Source organism: Hydra vulgaris, chromosome 03, assembly GCF_038396675.1.
Source record: "Hydra vulgaris chromosome 03, alternate assembly HydraT2T_AEP".
NCBI classification, from domain to species: Eukaryota; Metazoa; Cnidaria; class Hydrozoa; order Anthoathecata; family Hydridae; genus Hydra; species Hydra vulgaris.
Genome location: NC_088922.1, coordinates 56347670 through 56370887, shown reverse-complemented (window position 1 = coordinate 56370887; position 23218 = coordinate 56347670). Strand labels below are relative to the sequence as shown.

The 23218-nt window shown below is 26.9% G+C and overlaps 1 protein-coding gene across 6 annotated transcripts in view; it reads right to left on the bottom strand.

The window, feature by feature from the left end:
* The window catches only part of LOC100204675 (bromodomain and WD repeat-containing protein 3), a 53980-nt gene that overhangs the window by 5717 nt on the left and 25045 nt on the right, over nucleotides 1-23218 (bottom strand). For 3 of the 6 annotated variants that reach the window (XM_065793760.1, XM_065793763.1, XM_065793765.1), the window contains exons 16-36: nucleotides 22925-23023; nucleotides 20498-20552; nucleotides 20237-20405; nucleotides 17848-18303; nucleotides 17128-17335; nucleotides 16796-16877; nucleotides 16416-16645; nucleotides 16199-16276; nucleotides 13042-13282; nucleotides 12803-12931; nucleotides 10538-10645; nucleotides 10389-10461; nucleotides 5840-5891; nucleotides 5678-5760; nucleotides 5491-5602; nucleotides 5328-5386; nucleotides 4085-4207; nucleotides 3705-3849; nucleotides 1567-1692; nucleotides 1039-1102; nucleotides 900-965 (exon numbers count right to left, since the gene is read on the bottom strand). In XM_065793760.1, coding sequence (XP_065649832.1) covers nucleotides 900-965; nucleotides 1039-1102; nucleotides 1567-1692; nucleotides 3705-3849; nucleotides 4085-4207; nucleotides 5328-5386; nucleotides 5491-5602; nucleotides 5678-5760; nucleotides 5840-5891; nucleotides 10389-10461; nucleotides 10538-10645; nucleotides 12803-12931; nucleotides 13042-13282; nucleotides 16199-16276; nucleotides 16416-16645; nucleotides 16796-16877; nucleotides 17128-17335; nucleotides 17848-18303; nucleotides 20237-20405; nucleotides 20498-20552; nucleotides 22925-23023 — 2758 coding nt within the window. Of the gene's footprint in view, nucleotides 1-899; nucleotides 966-1038; nucleotides 1103-1566; nucleotides 1693-3704; nucleotides 3850-4084; nucleotides 4208-5327; nucleotides 5387-5490; nucleotides 5603-5677; nucleotides 5761-5839; nucleotides 5896-10388; nucleotides 10462-10537; nucleotides 10646-12802; nucleotides 12932-13041; nucleotides 13283-16198; nucleotides 16277-16415; nucleotides 16646-16795; nucleotides 16878-17127; nucleotides 17336-17847; nucleotides 18304-20236; nucleotides 20406-20497; nucleotides 20553-22924; nucleotides 23024-23218 lie in introns of all 6 variants that reach the window. The other 3 variants (XM_065793761.1, XM_065793762.1, XM_065793764.1) reach the window with 1 other exon arrangement.

Genomic DNA, 23218 nt, shown 5'->3' with positions numbered 1-23218 from the left:
TGGCTGAATAACTAAATTTTTACGATTAGAGAACTCCCGCTATAATAAAAATATCAGCAAACTAAAAAAATTGTGATTAAACAATGAACAACAGTTTTCTAGTTAGTTTCTGAGTATGCAACTTAAAATCTCATCTAAGTCAACTAAATTTCTGTCAATCATGATTGCAAGCAGCAAGATCTGATTACAGTAGGCATAATTCTGTTACAACAGGCAACCAAATTACAAAATATTTATTTTTGCAACTATATTTTTTAATGATGACACTTTTTGTAACTTCAGTTAAACCATTTTTAATGTAAACATTTTGTACTTGAAAATGAATATAGCTCAAATAAAAGCATTGAAAGCAGTCATTTTTCTATTCTTTTTTGTTGTTTTATTATTTAATTTTTTTGTTATTCTGTTGTTTGATTTTTTTTTTTTTTTTTGCTCTTTTTTTTTGTGGTCAAATTTAACTTCTATTATTGTCTTTCTAAATTTTCTTTTTAATTATATTTTCATAATTGTCTTAATTCTAATATTATTATTTTTATTTAATTCTAATATTATTATTTATTTTTATTTAATTCTAATATTATTATTTTTAACATGACATTAGCGAGACATTAAATATATGAAAGGAATCAATTTACTTCCATGTTTTTTCATTAATTTTTTATTAACATTTTTTCCGTTAATTTTTTTCTTTTTTCATTTCAAAGTTTTTTTCATTAATTTTTAAATAAAATTTTAAAATTATTTTTAATATTTCAACTTTCCACTATTTCTAAACTTTTTTTTTAAATTTTCTCAAAATTAACTTTTATCTCAAATTATAAATCATCTCTTAAAATTACTAACATTAATTTGCAGAATCACCCTAAGAATTATAAAAACTATTTTTTTAAAATCATTACAGGAACATCACTTTCATATGCATCATCTTCATCATTTTCATCTTCTGATTCTTCAAAATTTTGTTCCTAAATAAAAAATTATGCAATAATAATACTTATCAGCTTTAATAAAACAATAAATATTTGAATCAAAATTTACCTTAGTCTCATAAACATGTGGAATACTTTTACATAAAGAGCGTATATCAGTTATGATTGGGTCTCTGCAACAAATGTTAAACAGTATTTTTCTTTTATAGTAACATTTCAACAATGCAAAATTTAAATTTATTACTAAAATAAAGTTTAGATTATTAATACTAATTATTAAAAAATGTTTTTTAATAATTAGTATTAATGACAATGAAAGTTAAAATGACATTGAATTTATAAAACCTTTATTATTAAAATAATGAAGTTATTGATAGTATTGATGTTAGAAAAAAATGTTAAAGTTATTGATAGTGTTGATATTTGTTAGAAAAATAAAATAACTTATTATCAACACAAAAGATAGATTAAAAAAAAAACAGTATACAAAGGATGATTGTGTATGCGTGTGTGCATGTAATATTGTAAGGATTAACCTATATCATATTAAATATTTAAAACATTTTAAACATTTAATATAAAATACTTGGAAATTTAAAGTTGTTACATTATTTTAAAAATGTAAAATAAAGCATACTTGCAAAACTTGCAAAGCAGTTTAACCAAGTAAGCAGCATCAACAATAATAGCACTGCCTTGTTCATTAAATTTAACAGCATTAGTTTTTATTTGGCGTATCTCCCACAAGAGTGCATCTATTCGCCTAAATTGACAAAACACTTCAGTTCACACATCATGTAAGGAATAGGGTTAAAAAATATTACTTTGTTGTTACAGATATCAATCATAAAATTAGGATCTATATCAGAAAAATAAGAATGTACAGAGCCCTCAGAACACAATTTTTATGTGTTGAGATAAGTTGTAAAACTTTCCAAACCTTTCTTAACCTAAATTTAACGTAAAGAATTGTTTTTTAACAACACTTAAGAGTGTTTCTTTTGCAAATGTTATTTTAATTGGTTTTAACTAAATTTAAACAAGAAAAAGTTAGATACCTAATTGCAGTTGCAAAATACAAATCTGTGCATCTAAATATCACTATATTGCATAAAATAAATTAAGGGGTCATATTATCTTTATGGTAATATGACCCCTTAATTTACTTTATGGAAAAAATGTCACTCCTAGCCTATTTTATGTGCAAATGTTTTTTTTACAGATGGATGGATATATATATATACACACATATATATACATATATATACATATGGATATATATGTGTGTATATATACATATGGATGAATATATACACACATATATACATATATATACATATACTTATATATATTATTTAGCATCAGCATTGAGACAGTTGCCAAAAAAGCTGCTAAATCTCATTTTATCTTCAATAAAAAAAAGTAAAAAGATTTAATAACAATGCAATTAAGACAGATTTGTTTCTCTAAAAAATATAGAAGAATTTAATTTTCTGACTGACAGAGTGTTTTAACTTTATTGAATGTAGGATTTATAATTTGAACTAGTCTATTATCAGTCAAATATCATGAAATAAATAAAGAGCAATTTATAGTTAAAATATAATGCTTTAAACACGAAATGATTGAACTATTGTAAAAAAAACAATCTAATGACATATTATGTTAAGATCTTTTATATGTTCTCACAATGTTCATAGGAACTGCAACAAATTCAAACAATCCTAACTCTAGTGACCAACACTCGAAGGATTTTCAGTGTTGGTTATCAAAGTTGGCTGAAATAAGACTAATAGTGTATAAGTGTATTGCAACTTAAATGGTTGTTCTTAAAAAAATGAAAAAGAGAATTAATATTTCAAACTATTAAAAAAGTCACAAAGATGAAATTTTTTAATTTGTCAAGAGCATTAAAAATTTTTTTAGTCAAGGGAGTCAAAAACCTATTTGCTAAGTCAAAAACCTAGTATCTGTATGAGTGTATGTGTGTGTATATATATGTGTGTATTTATCTACTAAAGGGAATATAGACATACATTTGGTAACATTTTTTGCTAACCTAATTACTTACATTTTTTTTGAGAAAAAAAATGCACTCGCTTGCATGTTTTTCCTGTTTAGTCAGTTGACACATGTACTGAAGCCCCTTGGCAGCTTCTTATTTTAGTATGACAACAGACTGATTATTAAAGTATTCATTTATATACATGCATGTGTATAAATATATCTTACCTCAGAATTAGAGTCAGCATTAGGCAATGCTGACCTAGAAGTGCTTGAAGTTGGCAAAAAATCGCTGACCTTATTTTTCCTAATTCCGAGGATATATTTTATATATATATCCTAATTCCAAGATATTATATATATATATACATATATATATATGTATTCATATTATATATTTGTGTGTGTGTGTGTGTGTATATATATATATATATATATATATATATATATATATATATACATATATATATATGCATATTATATATATATATATATATATATATATATATATATATATATATATATATACATATATATGCATATTATATATATATGTGTGTGTATATATCTATATATATATATCTATATATATATATATACATATTTATATATATACACACACACAAACACGTATACATATAATTTATATATATTTGATTAAGTATGCGAATAATAAAAAATAAACTACATTTATATAATATAATTATCTAATAATTTATGTTGTATTATGCTGATAAGTAGAACTTATGTTATTAAATAACTCATTTTTACCTATAAAACCTATTTTCTAATCTTGATTTTATTGTTTGAAGATCAGTGGGAAATGCTACAACACTCCAGTAAGTTGGATACAGAAGTGTATCAACAGGACTAACAAATGGAAAAGCAAAATCCATCATCATTAAATCATTAAGACCTGAAATATAAATATAACAAGTTTGTATAAAGTAAGTTTCAATTTTCTTATAAGTTTTGACACCTAATCATGCAGCCCTATAATATTGGTTTTTACACCGTTAGTAAATTAGATTTAAATCTAAAATTTGACATTTAAATTCATAATGTATATTATAGTGTATAAATATATCAAACTTTGTTATGTTTTGCACTTTTAACCTGTTGTATATAAAATAGCATTAAAAAAAACAAACCTTTTCCAACCCTAGATAACAGATCTTCAAAGCTTTCATAAGGCCAGTCTGTTTTGTTAGATTTATACATGTACAAAAATTTATCTTCTTCTGTTAATGGATCATCATTTACAATATCACAGTCTGCATTAAAATCATTAAAAAATAAAACGAAATTAAAACCTTTGTTTTTCTTTTAATGAGAGTCCTAAGTCTAATAAACATATTCTTTATTTAAAAGAACATAAAAATAATTTAGATTATAACTGTAGTGAAAATTTGTATTCAAAAATAAACTTTCCTTCAATTACCTAAAAATGTGTCTGGCTTGAAGTTCATTTACTTAACTATCTTAAAATATAGATAATATTTATTCATATATGCAAGTAGACAAATTATCATTATTGCAAACTTCATTAAAATGTCATAAAAAGATTTATGGCACCTTAATAGCTAAACTTTATAATATATTTGTACTATACTTTAAAAGTTATGCTTGTGGTGATGTTTTAAAGACATTTTTTTTTTACATTTAAAAAAACGCTATTGTTAATAACAACAGTGAAAGTGACTCTGTATTATTAGCTACTTTAAAACAACACTTCTAAGAATGTCAATCAAATTATGAAAATTTTTTAGTTCTAATTAAACTATTTAACATTGAAAACTGAATTACTTTACTTTTTAACTACTCAAATTTTTGGAGCAGTTTTAATTTTATTTAATTAAAATAAAATTGCTAGATTAAATTTTGCTTATTAATCACCCAACCTTAGTATGTAAAATTAAAAGGAAATATTATTGTAAACATTAATAATGTGACATTTCTCTCACTTTATATTCTCCAAATATTGAGTTTCTGTGCTTTGCTTTCTCAAAAAATATAGAAAATAGTTTATGAAGACTAGTGAAGGATGAAGACTTTGTGAAAAATAAAGACTTTGTAAAGAATGAAGACTTGTGAAGGATAAAGATTTGTGAAGGATGAAGACTTGCGAAGGATGATAACTTGTGAAGAATGAAGACTTGTGAAGGGTAAAAACTTTGTAAAGAATGAAGACATTTATTACAATGTGGCAGGAATAATATACACTAAAACAAATTTTAATGTGCTTTTTAAAAGATGAACATGTTTATAATACTTAGGAACCTCTTTAATCACAGACAATTATTTAATAGAATAATCTTATCTAAAAAATTTTAAGAACACTATTCCTACAAACAAAAATACATAGAAAATAGATTTTTTAAATGTTAAAAGTACCTTCAGGAATTTTTTCTAGATCCCAGGGGCTTACCCTCTCACTCTCACCTGAATCCCATCTAATTCAATAAAAGTAAAAATCAATAACAAGAAATAAATTAGTTACAAAAGGAATCAATAAAAAAATGAAAAGTTATATAAAAAAAGATGTTAAAATGCATACTCGACTGTTAAACTTAGAAAACTGCTGTTAGGAAAATCTTCTTCAAAAGGACTAACATTTGTGATGTTTCCAAAATACCATTTATCATCAATAATACATCGGAATCTGTCTCCTAAAAAAAAAAATCACTGCAATATGTAAAATAACAACTTTTTTCTTCATATTTTTACAAGAACAAACAAAAAACCTTCTTTCCAGTAATGCATCAAAGACTCTTCATATATATGTTTTAACACCAAAAAGTCTACAACGTTTGGCATATCATGAAACCTTTAAAAATATATATGCCAATTGAAATTTAACACTTTTAAAAAATTAATTTTCAATATTTGCTTATTAAGTAAATTACCTCACAGTTATGGTTTGTTTTCTGCCTGATAATTTTTTCTTTCCAATAAGTTCTAGGTAAACAATAACAACAATTAAGTTAAATTTAACTTCAAAAAAATATATATTCTTTTTTCTGAAAAAGCTGTATGCTATAGCAAAACTAAGTAAGCATATGCTCATTTAACATACATCCTTTTTTTTTTTTAATGACAAATATTGTTTTTTTCAGGAAAAAATGCCTACATTAAGCAATATTTCTGCTAATGTTTGCTGTTCGCCGACACAAGGAGCTAATCTAGGAAAATAATTTGCTGAACAAATTATTTTCATAGATTAGCTCCTGCTATATATATATATATATATATATATATATATATATATATATATATATATATATATATATATATATATATATATATATATACAAATATATATATACATATACATATATATATTAGAGTGGCCCTTATTTTTAAACTTTCAAATTGTTTTGCTCCCAATCCCATTTCTTTTTCCAATCATGAAAATAATGACCTATACAAAATTTTAGCGTAATCGGACAAGTGTAAGTCAACCCTCATCGTCCATGAAGTTTCAAAATTTTTGCCCTCAGAGTCATTTTTGAGGGGAAAAGTTTAAAAACTGTTTTCAAAACTGTTTGTGCTGCTTGTGTAAAGTAACTTTTAGATTGTCTGCTTTTTAGACAGTAAAATGGCATCAAGTTCGTCTGGGAGTTTGTCACAGAAGTTAAGAAAAGATTTTCATGTCTGTCTTGTTGGTTACATTTCAAATCAAATCGTCAGAGCCAAATTGCCTTCGAACCGGCAAGTTTTACGCGTTTTCTTCTACAATGTAAGAGTTGTAAAGCTTACAACAAAGGAAAGTGCAATACTGGTGATTCAAGAAGTTTCCATTTTTTGGCAAAAAGCACAAATTCCTACTAAAAGAACTGACCACTGTGTTGAGAAGTTACTGAAACTGTATGATGAATGGAAAGGCTTACAAAAGAATTTGACGAGAGGTGCAGGCAAAGACAAAGAAAAAAGAGATATTTTTGTAGACAATATGGATGATCTGTTTGACATAGCTCAGAAGCTTTGGAACAGATGAAAAATGAAGAGGATAAGAATTTCTTAATCCTTCAGCACCAAAAAGGACAACCAGAGTCTGTGCTTGGTTTGGATCACAAACTAAAACACAAGGAAGAAAGGGCACTGAAGCACACTGCAATGGAAACTGCCAGGAGAAATAGGAATTATGAGGAAATGGAACAACATTTGTGTACTTGTGAGTTTTCTACATCAAAAACTGATTATTCAGCATCAAGCAGTGAAGACATTAATAGTGGCGGCGACAGTGAAAGTTCAACTGCCATCGTTCAGCAAATATCAACAGCAGGAGCAGCAGCAAAAATTCCAACAACACAAGGTACATTGCCATTTTTCACTCCCCAGAAGTTTTTGATAGGTGCAAAATTACTGACAAAAATGGGGTTTACATATTAATGGCTACTGCAGAAGCTTTCGGATGTGATACTGAAAACCTGGTGATAAATCGCACTTCTTTTCAACGCCTTAGAGAAAAATTTAGAGAAGCAAGACACTCAGAAATTCAGCAAAACTTCAACCTAAATGATTACCAAGAATTAGTGCTACACTGGGATAGAAAGCTGCTCCCAGATCTCACTGGTGTTGAAAAGGTAGATAGACTGGCAATAATAGTAACTTTTTAAGGCAAGGAACAATTGTTGGGAGTTCCTGAAATCCAAATATCTTTAGGTGAAGAGCAAGCTATGGCTGCTTATCAAGCAGTGGAGAAGTGGGGTTTAACCGAGAATTGTTGATTACCGAGAATTGTTGGAGTTAACAATGATCTTTCTTGGTGACATTCTGAAGGACGGAATATCGTTTCGTATACCAGGAGCTGTAAGTCATGCTAGATGGATGGCAAAGGCAATTTATGCATTTAAGATATACCTGTTTCAAAATCAATTTCAGTTATCACATATGGAGAAGAACTCTTTAAGAAGAATATGTATGTTCCTTGCTCGAGTGTACGTTCAAGCCTGGTTTCTATCATCAGAAGTAATTACAGCACCATATCATGATTTCCTATTCATGTGCCAACTGATTAATTATCGAGACATAGATCCACAATTCAGCAAGGCTGCTGCAAAGAAATTTTCCAACCACCTCAGGTACTTAGTTCCCGAAACTGTTGCTCTTGCCTTATTTGATGACAATGTTCCACCAGCAGTTAAGGTAAATATGGCTCAAGTTTTGCTCAACAAAGATGAAGAAGCGGAGGAAGAAAAAAATCAAGTCAAGAGATACATTCTTCCCGAAAAAGACTTTTCTTCCTTTCCATACATCGAGTTTCCATCTCTGTTAACTTCTGGTACAAGAACATTCTTCAACAGATTTTCTCTCAGCACCGATTTTCTGAACAAAGACCTTTCAGTATGGAAGGATGATCCTGGTTACAAAAGTGGAACTGAAAAACTTAAGAAAATAGTGTTTGTGAATGATGTTGCGGAAAGAGGAGTCAAACTCATTCAGGATTATAATAACATTCTCACCAAAGACGAAACTGAGAAACAAGATGTTTTACAGATCGTTGCCGGAGACCGTAAAAAGTACCCAACTGCTACTAAATACTGTCTTATGAAACAGCAATGTTCAAGGTTCATTGGTTCACATTATGTTTTGATTCTATGGACGTTATTGTTGTACATGAAAATGCTTTTGCCTTATAGCTTTTTGGTGTAGTAAATAAGAACATGGTCGATATAGACAAGAGTATGTCGCTTTTGAACGGAATTAATCATTATGCATATAATGTAAAAAAAAAAGACTAAACATTTTTGGCCAATGCCAATACCAATAGATGAAAAAAGCCCAGTACCGATGACAAAACTGATTAATTAACCAATTATAAGAATAAACAATAATATAAAACTAAATATTACAGGTCAGGTCTGGATCAAGATCGTAATGATCACCCAGCTACTGGTAAAATGTAATAGAGTATAACCTGATAGATGTCATGCTGCATGAAACTCTGACTTAAAACACACCCTGCCTTAGGGTTCTTGGTTGAGTATAAGCTAAAGATGGTGTCTTTATAAAAATATTTGCCTTAAGCAGATGTTAAAATCCGACTGCTGCCTTGTAGAAATCTTCTTGGGCAAAAACTTTAGGGGTAGGCAAAAAAAAATTTGAACTTTTTTTTAGATTAAACCTTTGTTACATTATTTCCTGCCTTGGATGATGCATGATCATCTTCACTCCTGTGTTGCTTCTCATTTATACTAATGTTCTCCCCAATCATGTACCCCTAAAGTGGCTCTATTTGATAGATAGAACAACCATATACTTTAGTAAAAAAAAGCTGAGATTTCAAATGCTAAGAAAAGGCAGACAATCTTGAATGTGATTTATCTGAAGACTTTATTCCATTTTATAGCTCTATAAATATTTTTTAAGGATTTTTAAAGGAAAAAAATTCTAAAATATTTTTAAAACAAAAAGTTAAAAAGCCTATGAGTTTTCTGCAAGGCCTCCCTGTTGTCAACCCTACAAGGAAAATGCTTAATTTCATTTTTTATTGGTTGGACTATAAAAAAACATTTCAGTAGATATAGTTCTAAAAAAAAATAATAGTTTTTTGTGGTCTATGACCACAGAACAATCTATTTTTTAATTCTGTATTAATATTTTTTTAAATAAAAAAATTATTAAAAGTACCAATTTAAAAAAATATAGTATGAAAACATAGGTTCAAAACATCTAAATTTTGATAAATATTGTTCTCAATTAACTTCTTAAAATAAATGTATATTTTTCTGGCATTTAACCCTCTGGAGGAACATAAAAAAAACATAAGAATTAGAAGGAAAGAAGTCATTTCTACTTTTTGGTGGGAATGGTTGCATATTAATAAGAACAGAAAAAATTAAAATATTAAAGGCATCAAAACTGATTTCAAAACCTTTTTTTGTTATGAAATCTTATTAAAGAGACTATTTAAATATTTTGCTTCATTTTTTCTTATCTCTTAACTCAATAACTTGAAAATATAATTCTTTTCAGACTAAAGAACAGTAGAAATAGTTGAGCACAATATTTATAGAGATGTGACAGTGGGTTTGCACTGCAAAAAGTTATAAAAAATCAGCATTTTCAAATACTAGTGTAATATCAATTTTTTACCCTGTATTTTTTTAACTGTGTAAAAATTCTGTTTACTAATATTAACAAAATTAATTTTGGATACCTATAGTAAAAAATTTCCTAGAAAAGCAATTTCTAATTACCACAGTATTTTTCTAAGAATGCATCATAAGATCATATACCAAAACACAAAATGTGATCATCTCTCAGATCTCTAAAATTCTTTATTACAAAATATTGAAATTTAGAAATAACATTTCATTCAGGCTCTTATAGTGTTATCATGTCCTTTACCATTGATATAATCATTGCATAAACATAATAGCATTATAAAAACTACAATGACAAACAAAAGTTATATTCATTTATAACTAAGCAAACTAACTTTAATTTTACCTAGTTTTAAAGAACACAACTTTGTTGGATGAACATCATATGAAATACCAACTAACTTGCACAGTTCTGCTGGCTAGAATTTAAAGTATATTTCTTAGTATATAACTAATATATCAACAAAGTTAAAAAAAAAATTAGAAAACACTAACAGCTAAACTGTATTTACAATAAGCTTGACGCGAATCTTGTATTTCATACTCATTTAGTTCGATAACTTGCTTAACATATAATTTATGACCTTGCCGAAGATAATATACCTAAATATTACAAAGAATAAAATATTATATTATACCTACATAAAAGTCTATATATTTTACATCTTTTATTTTCAAATATATACAAATTTAAAGATGTATTCTGTTGTGATAAACAGGGATTATCATCAAGGTCATATTTAAAAATCCTAAAAAATTTTTCCTAAAAATATCTGGAAAAATCTGAAAAATATTTTAAAGAAATATCAGGAAAAAATCCGGAAATATAATTGCATTTTAAAGTAGTTTTAAGTTTTTAAATATTGTTTTTTTTTTTTTAAAGTTTTATAGAATATGTGCATGAATGGGTATATAAATTGACTGTTATAGCCATAGTCACAAAGGAGTGTACATACATCGACTGACTTAAATAGGGATAAGCGCAGTGGAGTGTACATACATCGACTGAAGGTTTAGGATTTGGAAGGCATTCTTTTATATAAAAGAAGTATTTAAATATTTAGTTAAATATGGTTTATAAATTGATTCAATTTATAATAAAAATATTATTAAATTAAATTACACTAGATTTTTAGCTGAAATTGTGAGAATAATAATTAATAAATATACAAATAAGAAAAAAAAATAGTTAGACACGCGTACAAATAATGTCTAAACTAACTAAATATAGCGTAGAGTAATTGATGAACAACACCTTTACTGTTTTAATTATTTGATTACAAAGTTAAACAAAAATATTTTACTTAATAATTGAGGAACAACTTTATTTAAAATTTTATTGCAAATGCAGAGTTTTGAAGCAATCAAAATAAATTTCTAAGTTATCTTAAACCAAGTATGAATGGGTTGGTAGCTAATAACATAACATGACTAATTTAGTTTACAGTGTTGTTTTACTTTTCTATTTAACTTAGGTTTTTGCAGCACATTTTTTAAACACCTCTTGTCAGAAAGCTTGTTTATTGTAAAAATTACCCAACTATAATAAAACCTAATCTATATATTTATTTTTTTTATAAAATTCTAATAATATTTAATTGCTTCAAGATGACAATACAAAAATATAAAGGACTATATTTTTCTTTTAAACAAGAGAAAATGTTTAAAGCTACCACAAAATTAATTTAATTTATATAAAAAAAAATTAAATTAAAGTATACTAGGTTTTATATATACTGATATTGTCAAAATAATAACTAATTTTAAATTAATAAGTATTAACAAATATATGCGTACAAATAAGAAAAAAATGGATGAGCGATACCTTTACTTTTTTTAATTATTTGATGACAAAGTTGAAAAAAAATATTTTTGACTTATTTTAAAAAATATTTTTGAAATATTTAAAAAACTATTTGAACATCCAGAAAAAATGATTATTTAAAGAAATATTCCAAATTCCAGAAATATTCGGAAAAGGATATTTCTGGAATTTGGAATCCCTGGATAAAGTTTGTAAAAATTTTTATATCATTATATATGTTTATAAAGGAAAAATAGGATTTAATCCAAATCACACGTTGATCAAGTGTGGATCCATGGACAAACACTTGGAAAAAATTTTTAAAAATTTCCTTTTATTTTAAAGAGCATAAAAATAAATCAAATTGATATTCATAGCAAATCTTTTTTATCTTTTTAGTTATGAAATTATATTTGATTAATAACTTGTTTTGATTTAATATACTGTTTATCATGCCATGTGATTTAAATTGCTGCATATTGTTAGCATATTTACATATTTATTTCACAGCATATTTTTGCCATAAAAATGTAACAGTAAAACCCAAATTTCTTTTCAGTTAATTAATCATTCATTTCAGGACCGGAACTATAAGTTACAAAATAATAAAACTTTAACCATTTGCAAAGAATTATTAAATATTTATATTTTTTAATGAAGGAACTAGCGTTCCACTATTTGCATTATGTGAATTTTTTAGTATCTATCTTTTCGGTACAGGTACCATATAATAACATTTAAACATGTAAAAACTTTAACAAGAAAAAATTCAACAAAATAAAAGCATAAACCGGTAATTATGGTAAATAGAAAAAGCGTTAGTGCTAAATTAAAGAGAAAAACCATTTCGACCCCTGCTAACTATAATTATTAATGACTGTGAGTAGTATCAGCAAGTAGTATCGAAAAGGCCACATGCAACAAAAAAAATTGCACTTTAAAAATAAATTAAGTACCTCATCACCTATTTGAGGAAAGTATGGAAACTTTTTACTATGGGTACTCAAAATCCACTCAGTTGGCTGATGAAACTGCAAATATTCTTCAATATTTTCTTGCAGAGGAATGGCTTTGTGGGTGCATATCTTTTAAAAAGTTAAAATAATTTAATATAATAAATAACATGTAATAAGTAAAAAAATAATAGTAAAATATAATTTTTATAGTTACAATATTTAAAAAAAAAATAACTGACTTCTTTTTTAGACTTTTTATGAAAAACTTTTTCAGGAAGACAGGTCCGCGATGCTTTCTGTTTTCCCCTATTCACACGTTTGCTTCTTTTAACAACAACAGTTTCAGTTTTATCATTAACATTCTCTTCGCTTTCAGAAGACTCAGAAGTGTGTGTATCCGAAGAACTTTCTCTACTTATAACATCAACCTCTAGTTCATCATTATCTTCAACATCCGAAGAAACAGCCTTTTTTTTACGCCTATAATTATATAAGATTTTCGACATAACTTTTTACAATGAATTTTACAATCAAGAGATTCAATGGTCAAATCTACTCTACATCTCTAGAAGTACTGTTCATAATCTGTGCAGCAGCTTAGTTTAACGAGGTTCGTGTTTAGAGTTAAAAAAGAGTTGCAAATTATATATAAAAATACATAAAACTTAGTAGCATCCTTGACTGTACTGATTCTCTGGAGGCCTGGGGAGGTGAATTTAATAAAATATTAGTAATAAAAAAAAGCAACAACAAATAAGCAACAATGCTAACTATGACTTGTTTAGAAATATGTAACCATGCTAATACCTTTTAGCACTGGTCTTTAAGGTCTTGCAATACTTAAAATCAAAATCAATTTTGAACAAATTCTGATTATTTTGAATATGTTTATGATAAATTAATAACTAATTTAAATTAAATATTTTAAATTTCAAATTTATTTTTAATTGTTTTCAAATTAATTTGAAAAAGTGAAAGTTTTTTTGTGCACATTTTATAAGTTACACTTTTAGTAAGAAGCTGTTACATTTGAAACATCTTCTTACTAAAATCAATCAGGATCATCATGATCAACCTCTTACCAGCAACATGTAACCCAGTACATGCTGTCACATTGCTAAAGAGTTAAGGAAATTTTCTAAAGTCTTAAGCAAGACAAACCAGTTCAATTTCTACACTAAAAATTTGCTTAAATCTGCCAATAATACTGTTGTAAGAATAAATAAAAATTGCTAATAATAAAAATAAACGTTGATTATAAAAATAAACGTATGATTATACTATAAACGTTAATTAATTATTTATAGTATAATCATAAATTAGTTTTTTTATACTCTAATCTTTAACTATTTATTCAATTTATTAAGTGAAAAAATCAAGTGTAATCTTAAAAAAAAAAATTTTTAGAGGACAATAAATGACTTTGAATAAATTTTAAAAAAAAAACAAAAACAAGAAGCCATTTGTTATAACTTTAGGTTGATTAACAGATCTGAGACAACTGCATAGATAGATTATTGCTCAGACCAATCATAAATTCTATGATTGGCTCAAGTTCCCAAATAATTGAAGAGATGACTAAAATACCTAAAAAAAAACTCATTACCACCAAATAGTTTTAACCTTTTATGATCTTTAAAGTAACTTAACATTTTAAAAAACTTACCAAAATTCATCAGACCTATTTTCTCTTTGTGAGATTAATTTGGGTGTTTCATTTTTGGATCCCATTGTTTATGGCTATGATCTTTTAATTCACAAAGACTCCATTAGCCACATGCTTTGCCTGGATCTATACTTTACATTAATTCACCTACTTGTTGTGAAATTATGTTTGAATCATTAGACCATTCTTTTATGTGCTTTTTCATATCAAAACTAGTCTTTCCTTATCTCTTATTCAGATAGTAACTTATTTACCAGATAATCTTTATATAAACTCTTATCTTTACTCCTTGACTTGTATTTTGTCTCTGCCCCTAGTTTGTGCTCAGTTTCTTCTTGTTCTCTCTTGATGGTTCAGATCATGCTATGATCTCACTACTTTTATCTTTGGTACTTCATTGTCATTAGACTCACCCTATCATTGCGCTTCTTACTACTGCCTTATAGCTGATTGAGATTCCTTTCATGATTTTCTTAAAGATAGTTTTTGGGCACTCCACTGAAAATTGCCTTCTACATAATCTCCTGGATTCAGACAGGCATGGAAACATTTCTTCTTACTGGTTTCAAGTTGAGTCACAATGTCAATTATCCATCTTAAGAGCAAATGCTATTTTTAATCGTGATCATTTTATTCGTTCACAAAAATAATCTTAAGATTTTGTACTTTACGTTTTTTTCATTGCTAGTATATCCTGACAATAAGGTCCATTATCCTCAGATAACTAAATTTTAGAAGCTAGGTTCTAGAGACTATTGGAAAATTTTTACCAGTGTAATTAACAAAGACATGCCTATCCTTCCAACTCTCATACACAAAAATGATTGTACTATCTCTCCCAAAGATAAGGCAGAATTCTTTGCAAAATACAACAGCAAAAAATTTCTCTCATTTACCTCTTGAATCTAACTACCACACTTTTCTTGTCTTCCTAGAGAAACAGATTAGTAAATAAAAAAAAATACATTTAAATCACATTGAATTAAGTTGTCCACAGTTTGTTTCATCTTTGGTCTTGTGTTGTTTCTCATCAATATTATAATCTTCTTAGTAATCCAACTTCTTTATTTGCTGATGAGACAATTATAAACTCCTATCACTCTTACCGAGTCGTGTACTTAATTTTTTCTCTAACTAACTTTCACTACTGACCTTTCTTGGTCAGAAAGGTTGAAATCATATACCTGATTCATTGCTAAGTTAGTATTTGCTAAGCTTGCCTCTCTTTATCATGCTTGTAACTTTCTTACTCCTGATTCTATTCTCTACCTCTGCTAATCTATTATTCATACTTGTATTGAACACTGTTGTCATAGCTACCTAATTCCAAGGGCTGGGTAGAGTATGGCATTCATACACTAATTAATTCATTAGTCATTCATATTAAAGAAATCCTACACAGTGTCAAAGCATTAAAAAAAAAAAAAGGTTATGGCGGTGTTGCATTTTTAAATAGTTTGGAAATGATTAAATACATATAAATAAGTGATATTCACTAAACTAAAGATTTTAAATAAGTATTTACCTAATATTTAACAAAATTTAAAAATTTCTTAAAAAAAAAACTATTATTTTAAATCATATTTAAAAAGTTTTAAATATAGATTGTAATTATTGAATAAATATTTATTATTCTTAAACTGTTTCTATGCAATAAATTTATTTATATCAAAGGTTCATGTTGCAGTTGTAAAATATAAATGTAAAAAACTGAATAACATTAAATGTACCTTTTGCGAGGTGCAAGCTCATTCTGTTCTTTGCTTATTAACCTTTCATCTATCCAATCTGAATCATCAGTTGAATCACTGTAAAAGGGAAAAAAAAAATTGATTTCCACTACTTTATATAAAAGTTAGTCATATAAAAAAAATAACTGATTTTATGATTGTTATGTATATTTTAATTATCAAAATTATTCATCAGAAAAGTAGATTTAACTATTACCTGCTCTCTCCCTGCCAATCTTCTGGCTCACTTTCACTAATAACAGATACATCCTCATTAATATTCATCACTTCTCTGCCACTGGATGATACAACATGGTCAAAAGTACCCATTGCAGATGCCCTAACATAGGAAACAGGAACTCTTACTTTTGATAAACGAGTGCGACCGCGACCACGTCCACTAACTGATCTTAAATTACAGTTATCATCGGGTATTTCTTCTGAAAACTTTATTTTAAAAAAATTAAATTTATAAATTATTTTGTATACCTATTAAAACTAAAAATGCAAAACTATTAATGTTGAAGAAAAACAACCAATAAACAATAGAAACTAACATAAACAACCAACGAAAACTGTCAAATAATGCTATCAAACCTTTCTTTGTTTCTTTATTTGCTCTTTTTTATATAAAAGAATTTCATTTTTTCCTTGCTTTAACCTTTTTTCTTCATCTTCTCTATAAAATCATAGAAAATTTATATCTTTAAAGTTTATATATTTAAGAATTAAACAAGCAATGAGACAAAGCATCCTAAACATAGAATATTTCTATATTTAGAATATTTGTCGCATTGCTTTTGCTTACTTCACATTAATTGTAATAATAATCATTATGTATAACCTTATTGTGTATACATAAACTAAGTTCAATAAAATTATATATTGCTCTATATTGTTAGTAGCATCCTTTTATTAAATTAATTTACTTCTCATTGTACAAGTTGTTTTTGGGAATTATTGTTCTTCTCCACCATAATTTTGCATCTGCATCGCTTATATCACCAGACACATATGAATTATTTTGCTGACGAACCCCTTCAACATCCCCACTTTCACGTAAACCAAGGCCTACACCGCTAGGGCTTAAAAGACCTCCAACTGAGTTGTTACGGTTTCGCTGTTGAACAATTGAAGCTATATAGATAAAAATAACAAAAATAGGACTATTTTGTGTTTTTACTGCATGTCTATTTATGTCGAATCATAACAGTGATGGGATTGTAAGTAAAAAATATCACGTAAAATATCACATAATATATGCCTATGATAAATAATAATTGCTACATATTAAAAAAAAGCTTTATATAACAAGTTTGTAACACTAAATTTTTTAATATAACTTCATTTAATATTATTAAATCTATAATACTAAAGTTATTTAATGTTTAAAAAATGATAAACATTACACAGATTAGCTTCTTAAGAGTGTCTTATATTAACATCAAACAAGTTTACTTGCAAAACACAGATGCTAAAAAAAATTTTTTTGAACTAATTAACTGCAAAACTTTATGTATGAGTAATGTAATATGGGTAATACAAAACCTCATATCACTATATATAATGTATGGCATTTATAACTTATGTGATACTTAACAGTTGGAAAAAAAATTCACATGCTAAACATTATTTTCCATTCAATATACCCTCAGCTGCTGCAATCTCTGCCATAAGAGGTGGAAGATTTTCATCAACTTGAGGAGTACGCATATGCGGAAGGTTAGCAGCTGTTCTTCCAGGTATTAGCAGCTGATAAGTTTCAATATGAGGATTACCATCAACATCAACAAGAAATGGTGGATACATTAAATGTGGTGCTGTTTGAGTTTGCTCATCTATGACATAGTTATTTGCATCTCTTATGATAGGTCTATAGTCAGTATGAAAAAATTGTTCATAAGGAACATTAAGAAATCGTTCATCAGATCCAAATCCAACCAAAAGTAAATGACCATGGCTGTCTGTTGCACTAATTGAAAACCCATCTGGAGAAAATTTGCAGTCAAATATTGCACCATGTCCTTGACCCTCAAGCATGTTGAAAAATAATTTTAACTTTTTAAACTTGTAAATATCCCATAGAATAATATTCCCATCATGACCTGAAAACATAAAAAAAACTGTTTATTATTATAAGTTATACAAGAACTAAATATAAAAGTGTAGATGTAAAGAACTTTATAAGCAATAATTAATCCCCTACACTTTTTTTTAGATTCTTTAATTAGTAAAAATTATTTTTAGTTTTTTTAAAAAGAATAAAAACAATATTATCAAAAAAGAAAAAAATTAGTGTGTGCACTTTTTACTCTTTGAACAAATGCAAACAAGCAGAAAACATCTCTAATAACAAAAGTAGAATGAATAGGAAAATAACAATAGTTTACTACCTGTTTACAGTAAAGTATTGCTACATTTAAATAAAGAAATGATTTTTATGTTGATTCTAATATAACTTTGTTGAGTTGTTTGAAAAGAAAAATCAATTTTTTACTTTATATATGCTGTTTTTTGTTAAATAATTTTTTTTTTTGGTTAAATATTGCAACAACAACAAAAAATTAAGCAACATCACTAACAAAAATTTTTATAGAATGTTATTGCTATTTGTTTAAGGATAGGACCTTTAATTGGTTCAGAATTGATTTAATATAATGTGTGTTTTCTTGTAAAGTAGACAGCTATTGGCTTTGCAGTCTGTCAAATCATGACGGAGTTGAAGTTGTAAACAGTCATATTGGTAGAATCATGACTTTGTTCTTATATTATATATATCTTATATAAATCACCATAATATAGTGCTACAATAATGATCAGTTATATAATAAAATCATTATATAATTAAGAATAAAATAATTTTATAGATAGTGATTTTTTTCAAAATTATGCACAAACTTGTGATAAATTAAAACTATTAAGAGCATAAAAATAATTTTGATTGTCTTAATAATGAACTTATAAAATATTTTTCAAACCAAGTCCATTTTTAATTTTTTTCTCACTTATGAGATTCTGATAAACCTTTAATAAATGACAACAACAAAAGCCTTGTAATAATTTTAAAAGAATAGTACACTTTTCTGTACCCTACAGTAATAACTTAATAGTTACTGTAGGGTAAGAAAAGTGGTAAAGAGTTATTGATTGTAAACCTGTAATAAGTGCAAGCTTAAGCTTTTACTGCTGTAAAACATTGTGGTAAAAGATCGAACATTGTGGTAAAAGATTGAAAATTGTGGTAAAAGTTCGAGCATTGTGGTAAAAGATCAAACATTGTGGTAAAAGATCAAACATTGTGGTAAAAGATTGAACATTGTGGTAAAAGATCGAACATTGTGGTAAAAGATTGAACATTGTGGTAAAAGATTGAACATTGTGGTAAAAGATTGAACATTGTGGTAAAAGATTGAACATTGTGGTAAAAGATTGAACATTGTGGTAAAAGATTGAACATTGTGGTAAAAGATTGAACATTGTGGTAAAAGATTGAACATTGTGGTAAGAGATTGAACATTGTGGTAAAAGATCGAACATTGTGGTAAAACATTGAACATTGTGGTAAAAGATTGAACATTATGGTAAAAGATTGAACATTGTGGTAAAAGATTGAACATTGTGGTAAAAGATCGAACAGTTAAAGGTTATAGAGCTATAAAACTGTAAAGGTAGAGATTATGGTTGTTCTGCATTTCTATTTTAAATAAAAATTAGTAACAACTAAAATGCTTACTAAAATATCTTATTCAACTTAAAGACATTCATCAACTTAAATTGCAAATTAAGCAATAAGAACTTACAATTTACATTATTCATAAGAGCCTTGGTGCAAACTATATATTTTTATTATATTTTCAACAAATGAAGATTAAGTTAGGCAATATATGACACTTTGTTTTAAACTTGTTGTTTTTTCATGAGATTTAATAAAAACTTCAGAGATAGGTTGATACTTAATAAAAAAATTTTAAAGATTTATCTATCACTGAAATTGTATTTTAATACCATTATTAAAAAAAAAACTTAAAATAGCCTTACCTGCACTTAGAATTATTTGTGGAAAGTTAGGATGTGGCTCTAACAAATAAACTTCCTCTGTATGACCTTTAAGTGCATTCACAAAAACAGCACAGTTAGAATCCCAAACTCTTAAAACATAATCTGTTCCAGCAGTTATTATAAATCTATCATTGGCATTCCAACATATCTTAAAAAGAATTTGCAATATAAGAACAAATACTTACCAAAAAATAACTACAAGACACAGTGAAAACTAAAAATATATTAAAAAAAAATTACCATTGTCACTTTTAATTTTGTTTTAGCTTCTGCTTCATCATTGAGTTTAGGATCGCTTAAAAATAATGTAAAAGCATATCACTATATACAGATAAATAAAAATATAGTTTGGGATGTGGAATCCTGGGAATATGTGAGAAGTTTCTAATAAATTAAAAATAATTTTTTAAATTAGTGTCCTAGCTGAACATGTTTCTGTACCAAAAATTAATAAAGTTTTGTTTATATAATTATTATAACTACATTAAAATACATAACAACTTCTTTAACATTAGGCCAAAGCAATTGGAAAATTGAAAAACATTTAAAAAGAAACACACTATAAAACATAAACTTATTAATTGAACTTGAAAATTACAAAGTGTTGTACTACTACAACGCTATTGCTGTAATTGCTAGCTAATTGCTGAGGATCTTATGCATTATCTATAATTTAGTCAAGCTCTAGGATATTTAGACCATAAAAAAACAATCAAAACCACTAAATTATTTTAAGTTTTCTTTTACACATACTTATGATTTTTATAGTAACTTTGCATCTGTTAAAAATTCTCAGAAACTCTCAGAAAATTCACCAGACCTACTAACTCTTTGTGAGACTAATTCGGGTGTTTTATCTTTGAACTTCTGTGTTAGTTCTGTATTGCTAGCAACCTTTGATTCACAAAGAATGCTTCACATAGGCATATCCTTGCAAATCAATTCATTTATTTGTTGTGAAAACAGTTTTCTTTTGACTACTTTTTTACATGCTTTTATTTAGGACCTTTTTCTCTTTCAACATTCTCCTTTTTTTAAGGACTCTTTCTTGCACTCTTTCTTGAAGTTATTTCCAACTAAACAGACCAATACCTTTTTATTTATCCACCAGCTAATTCTATTATTGATGAATGTAAAGCTTATCACACTGTATAACTTAGCTCTACTACCACTGACTCTGCTCAAATTACAACTCATATTTTTAGCCTTTCTCAATTTTTTACTCAGATAATTAACTTTGTAATTTGTTTTCAATTAATCACTTAAGTTCACTCCTTGATTTGGAGCTTGCCTGACCCTATCTTGGATTCAGTTTCTTCATGTTCTCTTTAAGGTGACTGGAATATGCTATGATCTTTTTAAATATTTTATTTTGTACTTCTTCTACAGCAGATTCAAGCCATTATCTCACTTAATACAACAACCTAAAGCTGTCTGTTATTACTTTTGTGATTTTCTTGATAACGGTCCTTAGACTGATGTCTTTCGTCTCTTTTCTTATTTTCAAATGTATACCTCTAAAACAAAACTATTGATAAACAAGACAGCTGCAACATAATTAAAATAACAATCTGTTTGGTTAAGAGAAAAAAAAATAAACCAGTCATCATTTTTAATTAACTTCAGTATATCAGGGAAACTGGAAAATAAAAATTCTTTTTTAAAAACAATAGCAAAGAAACGGTTAAATGCAATGAACTCCAAACAATAGTCTGAATTGTTGATGCATTGTAGTTTTTTAAGTAACTGTGAGTAACTGTAGTACCCAGGGCAAACATAGCTTTCTTAAAGACAAATAATGATGGAGAATGTTATATACCCTGCCTTCTGATATTTTTATAGCCAGCTATCTCAGAAAACTTTCATTTACAATCACCAGTGTTTTTATAACAATATTATTTCTAGGTGGCTGTAACTAACAACTTGGTCATTTAATTCATCAGTTACAAGATGATGAACATGAACAGATACACATACTTGTGTGTATCAATGATGAAATTTTCATTTAAAAAAAATGTATTCATATGTAATATTAGTGTTTGTACAAATACATTTTAAAATCAATTTGAATCATGTTTAAAAGTAATATTCTTTTATTTAGAAATATTTGTTTTATTAAAAAAATTTTATTTCGAATACTATAAAAATAGTGCAAAACCTTTTTCTTTTTAATATAAATTTTTTCAATAGTGATGCAATTTGTGCCATTTTACAAATTTATTGTGCAATGTGTCAATGCAATACCAATATTATCTGTTAACTGGTTTTTTTAAACCTTTTTTTAATTATAAATTTTTTTAGCATTAAATGCAGATTTTTAAAGAGACAAAGAGGAAAAGTAATTAAAATAAAATTTCAGTTTCAATTTCAAGATTTACTTTTACAATAAAACCTGTTTTTGTATTTAATTTGTATATAGTTTATTTTCAAATGTAATCGAAGAAATTTTTTTTGGTGGCCTGAGTGGGTTATAACAAATTATTAGTAAAGAGACGCACATCTATAGGGAGAATAGGGAGAGGCGCATCCACTCAAATCATTAAAATAGATTAGCCACTAGCTTTTAATTTAGATTTTCAACATGAAATATCACTCATTTAAAATACTTTTTAAAAAAACTACTTTGGTGTGCTATAATTTACAGCTAACAATTATAATTTTTTTTACCCTTTCAGCCTTGCAGAAGCATCTAAGCAAGTTGCATGCCACTCAGAGTTTTGATAATACCATATCATTGCCGTTCCATCTCGAGAACCACTAAGAAATCTAAAAAATAAATTTTAATATAATGAATTTTTAAAACTTTATTTACATTTTCATAATAAATTAAAAAATTATGAGACTATTAATTTGCACTTTGGAAACTATAACTGAGCTTTTTTAAGTAATATTTAGCCATTTCCAAAAATTAGACTGGCATTTATTTTATATTGTAATACCAAATTTAAACTATCTAAAAAT